The sequence below is a fragment of the Ovis canadensis genome, chromosome 15 (genome assembly GCF_042477335.2).
Source record: "Ovis canadensis isolate MfBH-ARS-UI-01 breed Bighorn chromosome 15, ARS-UI_OviCan_v2, whole genome shotgun sequence".
Classification (NCBI taxonomy): domain Eukaryota; kingdom Metazoa; phylum Chordata; class Mammalia; order Artiodactyla; family Bovidae; genus Ovis; species Ovis canadensis.
This window is the reverse complement of record NC_091259.1, coordinates 14,560,540-14,574,373: the sequence shown is the minus strand read 5'-3', so window position 1 is coordinate 14,574,373 and position 13,834 is coordinate 14,560,540. Positions and strand designations below refer to the sequence as shown.

General features: G+C 39.0%; 1 protein-coding gene across 3 annotated transcripts in view; it reads left to right on the top strand.

Moving 5' to 3' along the window:
• Nucleotides 1–6,242: 6,242 nt before the first annotated feature.
• CEP126 (centrosomal protein 126) overlaps nt 6,243–13,834 on the top strand; it is a 140,540-nt gene continuing 132,948 nt past the window's right edge. For all 3 annotated transcript variants that reach the window (XM_069554810.1, XM_069554811.1, XM_069554809.1), the window contains exon 1: nt 6,243–7,129. In XM_069554810.1, coding sequence (XP_069410911.1) covers nt 7,002–7,129 — 128 coding nt within the window. In that variant the 5' untranslated portion in view covers nt 6,243–7,001. The remainder of the gene's footprint in view (nt 7,130–13,834) is intronic.

Here is a 13,834-nt window from a genome sequence, read left to right as displayed (position 1 = left end):
CGTGTGGATTCAATTATTTGATGTATGTCAGCAGTAGGCACAGTGCAAGAGAAATGACAAGTATTCAAGTATTAGGTGGTAACATTATTATTTTTATTGTCATCATTATTTTCTAGTATTAATCTTTAATCTTAAATTTCTAGTTGAAGTCTTATAAAATTGAAAAGAAGATGGCAGAATTTTAGTAATTTTAAACCAGCCAGACACTAAAATACTTTGTTCTTTCACAGCTTGCCCACAGACAAATTCAGGAAATTCTTACTTGAGCAAGAAAATACTTCAGCAGAAAAAGTAATAGCCTCAGCAAGAAAATACTTTGGTAGAAGAAAAAAAATAACCTCAGCCAAGAAGAAACTGAAAGCTCAAGAAATTGTCCATCACATGCTGCCTCACATAATTCTCAAGGTTATGACATTATCCAAATTAGATTACTACGTGAACATGTTTTATAACCATAAAGTGGTTACTATATTTTCTTCTGTAAACAGAACACCATTAACAATTTCTGAAACCATGTTAATAAAGTTAGGTGTCTAATAGGCATCTCACACTTCACATACTTGAAACTTATATCTTATTTCTTCTCCCACACTCAACCTATTTTAGTAAATGGCAATATTCCTTATGTGGTTGGTTCCAGTCCCATATCTGAGAGTCACATTTGACTCTTCTTTTAAAATAAATTCCACTCACTTGCCACAACCATGCATCTACACATCTTAATGACTCAGGTTAAAATTTTGAAAACTTCTCGCTACCGCTTTGACTACCTAGTAAAAGCCTCCATAATCTCTCAACCAACCTACCATAACAACATCCAACCTGGTCTCATTGTTTCTAGTGTTATCAACCGTAGACTAGTTTCCCTACAACCACTAAAGCGATCCTTTTGAAAGATTAAATTAGGTCTTACTCTCCTGCTCAAAATTTTCCAATGGCTTTCCCTCCATTGGAAGTTGGATTTTATATTAATTCCTTATGTACTACGTAAGTCACCACCATATTGAGAGGACATCCCCCGTACACTGCTTTAATTTCATGTCCTAGGACACCTCCCCTACCTCACTCTGTTCTGGATACAGTGGTCTCCTTATTGTTCCTTGAATATATCAGCTAAAATCCTGCCCTGAGAGCCTTTTGTACTTAAAGCCCCGACTGCTTCTGAATAACAACCTTCATCCAGATATTTGAGTGGCAATCTTCTTTATTCATTCAGACCTCTTCCCAAATTTCCCATTTTGGGAGGCTTTTCCTGAGCACACTATCTAAAATAGAACTGACATCAGTTATCTATCTGTCTACACTACTCCATTTTTCCTCATAGTACTTTTCATTACCTAATATATTCTAGTAAGAAAGAAAAATAAATACAAGCTTAAAGAACACAGGGACTTTCAAGTTTTGCTCACTGCTATATCCCACCACTAGAGAGTACTTGGCACATAGTAACTGGTTAATATTTGTTTTCTTAATAAAAGAATGAATTACTTTATGGCTCTTGATGTGAAAAAGTAATCATTATATTTAATTCACTTATCTCTTTTACCAAAATATAGAGATTTTTTAGTTCCATTCAGTTTAGTTGCTCAGTTGCGTTAGACTTTTTGCAACCCCATGGACTGCAGCATGCCAGGCTTCCCTGTCCATCACCAACTCCTGGAGTTTACTCAGACTCATGTCCATCGAGTCAGTGATGCCATCCAACCATCTCATTCTCTGTCATACCCTTCTCCTCCCACCTTCAATCTTTCCAGCATCAGGGACTTTTCCAGTGAGTCAGTTCTTCGCACCAGGTAGCCAAAGGATTGGAGTTTCAGCTTCAACATCACTGCTTCCAATGAACATTCACGACTGATTTACTTTAGGATGGACTAGTTGGATCTCCTTGCAGTCCAAGTGACTCTCAAGAGTCTTCTCCAACACCACAGTTCAAAAGTATCAATACTTCCATGCTCAGCTTCATATCTATAAAGGTGCAACCTACACATGGACATCATCAGATAGTCAACACCGAAATCAGATTGATTATATTCTTTGCAGCCAAAGATGGAGAAGCTCTATACAGTCAACAAAAACAAGACCGGGAGGCGACTGTGGCTCAGATCATGAACTCCTTATTGCCAAATTCAGACTTAAATTGAAGAAAGTGGGGAAAACCATTAGACCATTCAGGTATGACCTAAATAAAATCCCTTGTGATTATACAGTGGAAGTAAGAAATATATTTAAGGGACTAGATCTGATAGACAGAGTGCCTGATGAACTATGGAATGAGGTTCGTGACATTGTACAGGAGACAGGGATCAAGACCATCCCCATGAAAAGACATGCAAAAAAGCAAAATGGTTGTCTGAGGAGGGCTTACAAATAGCTGTGAAAAGAAGAGAAGCGAAAAGCAAAGGAGAAAAAGAAAGATATAAGCATCTGAATGCAGAGTTCCAAAGAATAGCAAGGAGAGATAAGAAAGCCTTCCTCAGCAATCAATGCGAAGAAATAGAGGAAAACAACAGAATGGGAAAGACTAGAGATCTCTTCAAGAAAATTAGAGATACCAAGGGAACATTTCATGCAAAGATGGGCTCAATAAAGGACAGAAATGGTATGGACCTAACAGAAGCAGAAGATATTAAGAAGAGGTGGCAAGAATACACAAAAGAACTGTACAAAAAAGAGCTTCATGACCAAGAGAATCACGATGGTGTGATCACTCATCCAGAGCCAGACATCCTGGGATGTGAAGTCAAGTGGGCCTTAGAAAGCATCACTATGAACAAAGCTAGTGAAGGTGATGGAATTCCAGTTGAGCTATTTCAAATCCTGAAAGATGATGCTGTGAAAGTGCTGCATTCAATATACTGGCAAATTTGGAAAACTCAGCAGTGGCCACAGGACTGGAAAAGGTCAGTTTTCATTCCAATCCCAAAGAAAGGCAATGCCAAAGAATGCTCAAACTACCGCACAATTGCACTCATCTCACATGCTAGTAAGGTAATGCTCAAAATTCTCCAAGCCAGGCTTCAGCAATACGTGAACCGTGAACTTCCAGATGTTCAAGCTGGTTTTAGAAAAGGCAGAGGAACCAGAGATCAAATTGCCAACATCCGCTGGATCATGGAAAAAGCAAGAGAGTTCCAGAAAATCATCTACTTCTCCTTTATTGACTATGCCAAAGCCTTTGATTGTGTGGATTACAATAAACTGTGGAAAATTTTGAAAGAGATGGGAATATCAGACCACCTGACCTGCCTCTTGAGAAATCTGTATGCAGGTCAGGAAGCAACAGCTCGAACTGGACATGGAACAACAGACTGGTTCCAAATAGGAAAAGGAGTACGTCAAGGCTGTATATTGTCACCCTGCTTATTTAACTTCTATGCAGAGTACATCATGAGAAACGCTGGGATTCTCCCTTGGAAGAAGCACAAGCTGGAATCAAGATTGCCGGGAGAAATATCAATAACCTCAGATATGCAGATGACACCACCCTTATGGCAGAAAGTGAAGAGGAACTAAAAAGCCTCTTGATGAAAGTGAAAGAGGAGAGTGAAAAAGCTGGCTTAAACCTCAACATTCAGAAAATGAAGATCATGGCATCTGGTCCCAACACTTCATGGCAAATAGATGGGGAAACAGTAGAAACAGTGTCAGACTTTATCTTTTGGGGCTCCAAAATCACTGCAGATGGTGACTGCAGCCATGAAATTAAAAGACGCTTACTCCTTGGAAGAAAAGTTGTGACCACCTAGATAGTATATTCAAAAGCAGAGCCATTACTTTGCCAACTAAGGTCCATCTAGTCAAGGCTATGGTTTTTCCAGTAGTCATGTATGGATGTGCGAGTTGGACTGTGAAGAAGGCTGAGCGCCGAAGAATTGATGCTTTTGAACTGTGGTGTTGGAGAAGACTCTTGAGAGTCCCTTGAACTGCAAGGAGATCCAACCAGTCCATTCTGAAGGAGCTCAGCCCTGGGATTTCTTTGGAAAGAATGATGCTAAAGCTGAAACTCCAGTACTTTGGCCACCTCATGCGAAGAGTTGACTCATTGGAAAAGACTCTGATGGTGGGAGGGATTGGGGGCAGGAGAAGAAGGGGACGACAGAGGATGAGATGGCTGGATAGCATCACTGACTCGATGGACGCAAGTCTGAGTGAACTCCGGGAGTTGGTGATGGACAGGCAGGCCTGGCGTGCTGCGATTCATGGGGTCGCAGAGTCGGACACGACTGAGCAACTGAACTGAACTGACTCTGCATATAAGTTAAATAAGCAGGGTGACAATATACAGCCTTGACGTACTCCTTTTCCTATTTGGAACCAGTCTGTTGTTCCATGTCCAGTTCTAACTGTTGCTTCCTGACCTGCATATAGGTTTCTCAAGAGGCAGGTCTGGTGGTCTGGTATTCACATCTCTTTCAGAATTTTCCACAGTTTATTGTGATCCACAAAGTCAAAGGCTTGGGCATAGTCAATAAAGCAGAAGTAGATTATTATTGCTTAAATCATACTTCTCTTTCCTGCCAAAAGATAAAGCTTATAAATGCTTCAAATTATCTACCATCCAAATATTTAATCTTAAAGGTTTTTCTAGAATCTATGCAACTTAATAGAAGACTGTACAACTTAAAATGTGAAAAGCCTGCTTAACATTTTGAAGAAGGAAATAATTTAAAGATCAAAATATCCTGTAATTTTTTTTTAAAAATTGGTAACATTGTGTTTAAAATTTCTTTCCTTCTTGAAGTTTCATTGTAAAGCAATATTTGAGTGAAGAATGATTATATGGGCAAGCATTTGTAGGAAACTAAGAAACCAAATTATGCCTCTTAATGCGAATACCCCGTGTGACAAAACAATAAGGTGCCTAAAAGTCATGACATACAAAACTGATAATGTAGCAAAAACTAGACTTTCAGGAAGGCTGCTGCTGCTACTGCTGCTAAGTCGCTTCAGTCACGTCCGACTCTGTGCTACCCCATAGACGGCAGCCCACCAGGCTCCCCCGTCCTTGGGATTCTCCAGGCAAGAACACTGGAGTGGGTTGCCATTTCCTTCTCCAATGCATGAAAGTGAAAGTGAAGCACTCAGTCGTGTTCGACTCTTAGCCACCCCATGGACTGCAGCCTACTAGGCTCTTCCGTCCATGGGATTTTCCAGGCAAGAGTACTGGATCAGGAAGGCTAACCATGCCCAAATACTTCAAACAGCAAGCATTCACTTTTATTTGCACTTTACTGACCTACATTACTTGCATGCTAAGTCGCTCCAGTCGTGTCTGACTCTTTGCTACCCTATGGGCTGTAGCTCACCAAGCTCCTCTGTCCATGAGATTTCCCAGGCAAGAATACTGGAGTGGGTTGCATGCCCTCCTCCAGGGGATCTTCCCTACCCACATATCCTAAGGCTGCTGCATTCCAGGTGTATTCTTTACCACTGAGCCACCAGGGAAGACTGCCCTACATTGCTTTTTCTCTCTCAAATTGGCTCTAGAGAAACAGACTTGTGATGATAGCCAGTGGGAATAGAATCAATGTAAATTCCTGTGACTAAGTCAGTTAAAAATTTGCAAAGATAGCTAATCCTCCTAGTGTACACAGTTAGCCTTTCTTTGCCAAGATTACATATTGTGTCCTCTTGGCATGGTCCTGAAGAGGGCTACGTGCTCTGTGTTTTAAGTAAAAACTCGATTTGTTGTGGCAGTTTTAATCAGAACACATTCCAGTTTGAATCATTGCATCCAACTTTGCAAAAACTCTGTTTTAAATAGCTTCAACTGGAAAAGTTTATTATTTTGAATTCTAAAAATGAACAAATTGATTCACAAAGGCATAGGCATTTGAATGGTGGTGAGTGATTTTCATTTGGTTTATACATTCTGCTTCCAATATGGGAGGTTTTTCCACACACACATTAAAAAAACGCTAAAATATACTCAGAATTCACATGTGTTTTTACAATGAACTCCAACAAAAAGTTCAGCCTTTTTTCAAATTTTTTTAACTTGCAAAAGTTCTGAACTGATGGCTCAAAAATCCATTCGATTTTCCATACCTCCTGAAACAGTTTCAATATGATGATCTCTTTTGGCATGTCTTCCCAGGAGATTACTAAATTAAATCTGCACTACTTTCCTGGCCGCCGATGCTTTGATGGTCTATTTCCAGAATCTGGCAACAAGGCTGGCACCATTAAAAGTCTTTGAAATGCAGACCTTATAAGTAGGGAAATGGCAAGGAAGACGACTTGCAGACGGAATGGCAGAAGCATCAGGGAGGGAGAGATGGAATGCAGAGAAAGGAAATTTCCACTCCCAAAGCTTTTTTAAAAAGATGGTGATTGGGAACAGTGATGCTCCAGAAAGACAGAACTTCAATCACACAACAGCACTCGGCAGTTAAACAACAAATTCTACCCTGAATTACCCCCGGAGGAAATAATTTCAGAATCCCCACGGTGGCTTTGCGAATATCTGTGGATTTTTGCATCTCGCTGTCTTTCATCACTCTTAGTAACCCCACGAAAACAGCCTCATAAAAGCGAGGTGGAACGGAGTCAGGTTCCGAGGCACAAGTCAGCACGTCCTCCTGAGAGGACTTGTGTCCCCGAGGAGGCAAGCTTCCTGGCCGCCGCCCGCGGGCAACTCGGGGGTTGGGGGGCGGGAGGCGGGGCACAGGGGAGGGGTCCGCGCCTCCTATTGGCTGCCTCCAGGGCACCGCCCCCAAACCCTGGTCGCCGTCGCGAAGGACGCGGCGTCGGTTGCTTGTCAACATGGCGGCGGCGTCGCCACCTCTGCCGTTTCCAGGCAAGGTCGCCGCTGCGGCAGCTGCCGTCGACACCACAGCCGAGAGCGCCGCTGTGCGGGAACCGGAGCTGCGGCGGCCAACTTTCCCGCCTCAGTGACGCGAGGCTTGAGAGACGGAGTGCTGGGAGGGCCGAAGGAGGCAGCGGGAGCTGCCATGAGGGAGGCTCTGGGGGCTAGCCGGGAGGCGGCGCTGAGGTGAAGGATGCTGACCAGGAGGCCTGGAGCCCGGAGCGCGGTGCCAGGACTGGGCGATGAATCCTCGGACACCCACGTCAAAGCCCCCCTCAGCCCTCGCTTGAGCGGCGGGCGTCACCGACCTGGCGCCTACCTGTATCCTTCCAGCCGTGGTTGCCTGGGTGGCGGTGTTGGAAGTGGGGAACCCCATCCTTTTTCTGTTCTGTTCCCATTATCACAGATGCTAGATGAGAGAAACCGGCCGGTCATCTTAATGCGGGTATTTGCTTCGGCAACTGTCGCTGCTCCCCTTAAACCTGAAAATACCATCTTCTATTCTAGGACCACTTTCCCGGCCACCTTGTTATCTCCCCCGTTTTCAACTTTGCAGTAAAAAAAAAAAAAAAAAATTTTAATGAGTTTTGAAATGGGTAAACGTGTTCTCTGGGGATTGTTTTCTTGTAGAGTTAGGCCATTATGTTCTTTGCTTCATATTATCCATCTCCTGATAATTCATGCTGCTTGGAGAAAAGAATGCCGCAAGTAAATAAAATGTTTTGGTCTCCTGAAATAGTCCGTCTTAACAGTTAACCTAACACTTCATTTATTTTACAGAGCTGCTAAAGCCTAACATATTTGGTTAATTTGTTTTGTTTTCCATCCTCTGCCCAGTCTGTTGTCAGAGAGACAACAGACAGAAAATGAGAAGCAAAGGACCTGGAGCCTTTGCACAGGTTTATCACTGACTTGTCCCTACCTAAGAATTGGTCTAGCCCACCTTTGACATTATTATTGGTTGCATTGTAGAAAATTGAAAGTGTTATACAGTTCTGTTTTCCGAATATGTAAACCATGTTTATTCCTTCAGAGAGTGTTATGACAATTAGAGTGTAACCTTTGTATTCTCAGAGGACTTGGTTGGTAGTGGTGATGCTGTGTAATCATCTTCATTCTTGTCAGAGAGTCTCTGCTTTTCAAATTAATTCCCACTTTCTTATTGTCTCCCGGTTCTGGGAGTTGCACTTTTAAAAGCAAGTCAACAAGCAATTTTCATTTAGTGCCTCCTTTTTTGGCTAGGTGCTTGGGATACAACTCTAGTGAGGAAGACAGGTACATACAAAGCTTAAAATAATGGTAAATATTCCTCTTCTGATCATGCTTCCTCAAGCTTGTATCCCATCTTTTCTTGCTTTAGTTGACTTTTTAGAATGCTAACCTGCAATGACAGCTTCTAATTCTTTTCATCTATTCATTATTAACTCCATTCACTTTGGCTTTTGGCCTTGCTGCTCCTCAAAACTATCCTGATTCGAGGTGTAATCTGAAATCAACCGGATTGTTTTCAGTATGGATTTGATTCTGCCCCATTGACATTGTGTTTACTTGAACCCTGAACTCCTATTACACTGACCCTGATTTATCTGTAAATCAGAAAATAGGGAAGCACTGTAAGTGGCTCATTGACAAGGTGTATCTTTCCATCATTTTCATTAGTGAAATGATCATAGACTTAATATGTTTAAATTTTAAAGGTGTGAATGTTGATACAACAAAGGAAATAGTTGTAAAATAAATTTGGCAGTACCTCAAATGAACAAAACCAAATAGATATAATTCCAGAATTACAATGTTGGTTTCCTATAAAGAAATGTATTACTAAAAATTTACTTAAATACTAAATATATAGTTAAAACTAAGAAAGTTGTAAATAATCATTTCAATAGATACCCTGAGCCTTTGCTAAAATCCAACAACTTTTGCTAGTGTATGTGTGTGTATGCATCTATATGTATTATATATAATATACATTTTTTCCTAGTTTATACATATATGAAAGTGAAAGTGAAAGTGAAGTCGCTCAGTGGTGTCCAACTCTTTGCGACGCCGGGGGCTGTAGCCTGCCAGGCTTCTCAGTCCATGGGATTTTCCAGGCAAGAGTACTGGAGTGGGTTGCCATTTCCTTCTCCAGGGGATCTTCCCGACCCCGGGATCGAACCTGGATCTATATAGTTGCTAGTAAATCAAGAATATCATTGTTACTAGTTGGAGAAACACTTAAGCGCTTGTGTCATATTGTACATTTTCAGTGTCTGTAATGTTTCATATTGGATACCTGGTACAGAGTAGGTGTGCAAATTTATTAATAACTAAATTTTAAAAAATGAGCTGTAGACTTAAAATAAGAAGTGGCTTGGTAAAATTTCTACATGTGACTTCTGAATATGAATTCAGTACTCAGAGGCTGTATTTCTCTACTCGAATTGGAATTTCCTAACTCTAAAAGCTATGGAAGAACAAAACTTCATGAAGTTTATCTAATTAAAATTAGATGAAGTTCTATAATTTCAACTTCTTAAAACAATTCAAAAGAAAATAGAATAAAATTTATTTTCAAAAAAAGGAGGGAAGTTCTCTCATGTCCCCTTCACAGTATGCCTCCTTTTTTCTCACAAGTATCTCCAGTCTTTTCCCCTTCCATTTTATCCTAGCATCCACCTTGCCTCTCTTTATTCCCTACCCAGTTTAAACCTGTTTTTAATTATCTACACATATTCTCTCAACAACATCCTTGGTTTTTTGTACTCCTGTTCTTCTTTCTCAGCCATCCAATAACTATTACCACCCTATATTTCTGCTCCTTCACTCAATAGTGAAAAATCTATCAGAGAAAAGTCACAAGATTGCTGTGGTTTGATTGTTCTCAGCTTCACCAGAACAAGAACGGAATTCTGTCTTGTTCCTTTTAAATTAATTTCTGTGCCAGATCTTGATCACCTCCCCTCGTTCTTAATAGCCTCTTTTACTATTTTATAAGAGAATGGATGCATAAACTCCCTCAGGTCCCTCCCAACAAATAACACAAACCATCCTACTCCCATCACCAACCTCAGTCCCCTACCCTATCTTTTTTTCCAGGCTCACTGATGGGATATCACTTTTACTGTAGAAGGTTAATCCATTCACTTATGCCCTGTTTTTATCACCTCTCTTCTCAGTAACCCTGGATTGTAAATTATCCTAACTCTCTATTACAATTTACTTCCAACTCTTCCCTAATAGCCTTCTTTCCCTAAAGCCTATAAACACCCTCTAGTCTTGACTATCCTTAAAACTAAAAATCACATCTTTTGATCATAAGAACTCTTATAACTGTTTTTATATCTCCTGTCTCATTATTCAAACCACTAAAAAAGAGTAGTCTAAATTCACTGTCTCTACCTTGAGTTACACTTTATACTTCATTCCAAAATATACTTGAACTGATTTAAAAAAAAAAAAAAAAGGCATGGACTGTAGTCTGTCAGGCTTCTCAGTCCATGGAATTCTCCAGGCAAGAATACTGGAGTGTGTTGCCATGCCCTTCTCCAGGGAATCTTCCCTACCCAGGGATTGAACCCAGGTCTCCTGCATTGCAGGAACATTCTTTACCATCTGAGCTACCGGGTAGTTCATAAAAAATAAATACAAAATTTTAAAGAAAAACGGACAGAAAATAGATTTTCACATTTTTCATAACTTGAAGATATAGTTACTTTACCTTTTGAAAAGCAAGAACCAATTTCAAATGAAAAATATTTCAAAGATAACTTGTTAATTTACAACTTTAAGGGGAAATTGTATAATTAAATAAAATGAATTATCTAGAGGAAATACTTGTAATTATGATAGAAGGTTAATATTTACACTATTCTATCTCTATTGAATTTACTTAAATTGATTTTTTAAATGAAGTTCTCAATAGATAAATGACCAGTGACCCTGAACTAACAATTCACCAAAGAGGAAAATAAAAAATAGTATCAAATAAGACAAAGACAATTATTCTGTTTTGCTAATGCATACATACTAAAACCTGACTTCCCACATGGTCTTACTTTTTTAAAAAGTACTACCTTATACTCATGAGGTTTTAACTCATATACATATATTTCTAATGACATGTTAATTTATATAACTCTTTTGGAAATCAATTTGTCTGTGAGACGCTGAAAGCTATGAAGATATGTATACCTTTTGTCTTAGTTTATCTGCTGAGAATTTTCTCCAAGGAAATCATTCAGCAAGCTTGCATTACGCCATTACCATATTCTAAGTGCCATGCCAGGCATATTATATTTTATAGAAATGTAGAGGAGACACACATGATGTACCCATGAGAGTGTCATATCATCCAGTGAGGGTTAGAAAAAGCTTCATAGGGTAGGAACTGTTTGAGGTATCCCTGAAAGGATGGATAGAGTTATCCAGCATGTACCAAAATATAATGGCATACTACATCATGGCTTGTTCTGTTAATAAGTATCTTAGTGTGATAGTGTGACCGGGCTAAGAGTCATGTAGGGAAGTGTTGAAAAATGAAGATGAAAAAACAGACCAAATTATAGGATGCCTTATATTCTAATTTTATCATGAAAGTAACAGAGATTTTGGAGAACAGCAAAGAATGAGAGACCTAGTGAGATTTGTGTTTAGCTGGTTTTGTGGACGTTCAAATGTAGGAATGACAAGTTTAGGAGTAATATGATGAGTTAAAAGACTACTGAAGTGGTCTGGGCAAGGGATTTAGAGCATCAGAGTCAAGGCTATTGAAGAAGGTACAGAGAAGAAAAAGAATCAGGATAGCTCTAATAATTTAACAAGAGTATTGGTTATATGATTCATAGTTATCAGTGGTGGTACAATATTTGAAACAACCTAAATGAGCTACAATTATTAAAATACTATATTGGGAGAGTATGAGGTGGGGTATATTAGGCTATGCTTTTAAGTTACAATCATTATGTATTACTTAGCCAGTACTACAACCTATAATTTTCTTGGTTTTGTTGTTGGTTGTTTTTTTTTTTTAATATAAGTATATAACCTTTCTTTGAACAAGTATTTAACTATGGTTCTTATGGAAGTATCTTACCTTTACAGTACAGCTTGTATGAAAAATAAAAGTTTAACCAACCATCTAATATTTTTTAAATTTGAATACCATACTTTGAAGAGATGCAAAGGCAAAGCATCTTTTATAACTCAGCAGGCAATATTATATATATATATATATATATATATATATATGTATGTATATATGTAGAGCGGAGAAGGCAACAGCACCCCACTCCAGTACTCTTGCCTGGAAAATCCCATGGATGGAGGAGCCTGGTAGGCTGCAGTCCATGGGGTCGTGAAGTCAGACACGACTGAGCGACTTCACTTTCACTTTTCAGTTTCATCCATTGGAGAAGGAAATGGCAACCCACTCCAGTGTTCTTGCCTGAAGAATCCCAGGAACAGGGGACCCTGGTAGGTTGCTGTCTATGGGGTCGCACAGAGTTAGGCACGACTGAAGCGACTTAGCAGCAGCATATATGTAGAGAGAGATTTAATTAAATCTAACAATATATAGTTGTCAGAACATTATTACAAACTTTACATTTGTGATTTTCTTTATGTTACTGTGGTGAGACTGCAAGCATGTTAAAACCTTGAACACAATTGTTTCCACGTGCATCATACTCCTTCATATTTCTCACCTGAACTGAAGCAACTTCTCCCTTTCCTCCCACCAACAGTGTTGATCTTGGGTACCCTGAAAGGATGTTGCACTTTCCTGCACTGAGATGTTGTGACTTAGCAGTTAGCCATCTTGTTGAAGTCTGACTCTTTCTAGTAAATTACTCTGTTGGAAGAAGAAGCTAAATCTTTCTTTAGCTTTTTCCATGGTAACAAAGAACCAGATTCCTTCCTTTTTTTTGGTTTCAATTTTATAAATCCTTCAAAAGAAACATTAAGTAAAATTATCATGTATGCAAGTGCATGTACTTGTTTATGGCAAGGTACAAAATTTTATAATAAATTAATTATGGCCAATGGCGTAAAAATAGGTAAATAGCAACATAGTTGAAAGTGCCCATTCACAAAGTTTCAAATTACTAAAACAGTCAAATAAATGTGATTGGTTTGAAGTACATAGTATTGGATAGGGTTTTTTTTACTATGTTGCTGAAATACTGTAGGATCCTAAAATTAAGACATTTTGAATTAACAAATTATGTACTGCTTAACTTATTATTTAATATGTTATTTTACCACTAACATTTATATCTTATAAAAATTTTGATTAAATAGACCTCTTAAAGAGAATTTCAAATCTTTATTTGGGGGGAGAGGTGATTTAAACATAGTTTATTCTAAAAAGACAACTAGGCATGCTCACAATATATAACTTCAATACAATCTTATATACATCTACATCTAATGATGAGGTTCTGGGAATGGTAATTCAATGACCACTTCTTAAAACTTCAGAATCATTAAAAGCAGAAAAATACTATGATAAACTTGATAAAGGCATTCAGTAATGCCAGTTGAAATGTAGCTGAGTAAATGCAGACATCAGTTAACCACAGCAATTCAACTTATTTAAAGAAATAAATTTCAAATGAATGGATGATTTAGATAACTAAAATACTCTTTATCTGGCAAACTTCTTGTAAACACTGCTATGTATGGTTTTCCTGATTTTTTTTATAACCTATGAGTAAATCAGCAAATTTTCCCAGTTATATTGCTAGCTGATTTTTAATATTTTGATATAACTTTCATAATGTGAATTAAAATATCGACCAAAACATTTAACTCATCTGCTTTATATTAGTGAAATATAACCTCCTTTCATTTTTCTACATACATTCCTAAGATGTGTGTGTGTGTTTAGTCACTTCAGTTGCGTCTGACTCTGTGCAACCCTATGGACTGCAACCTGCCAGGCTCTGTCCATGGGATTCTCCAGGCAAGAATGTTGGAAGTGGACTGCCATTTCCTTCTCCAGGGGATCTTCCTGACCCAGGGATCAAACCCAGGTCTCTTAAT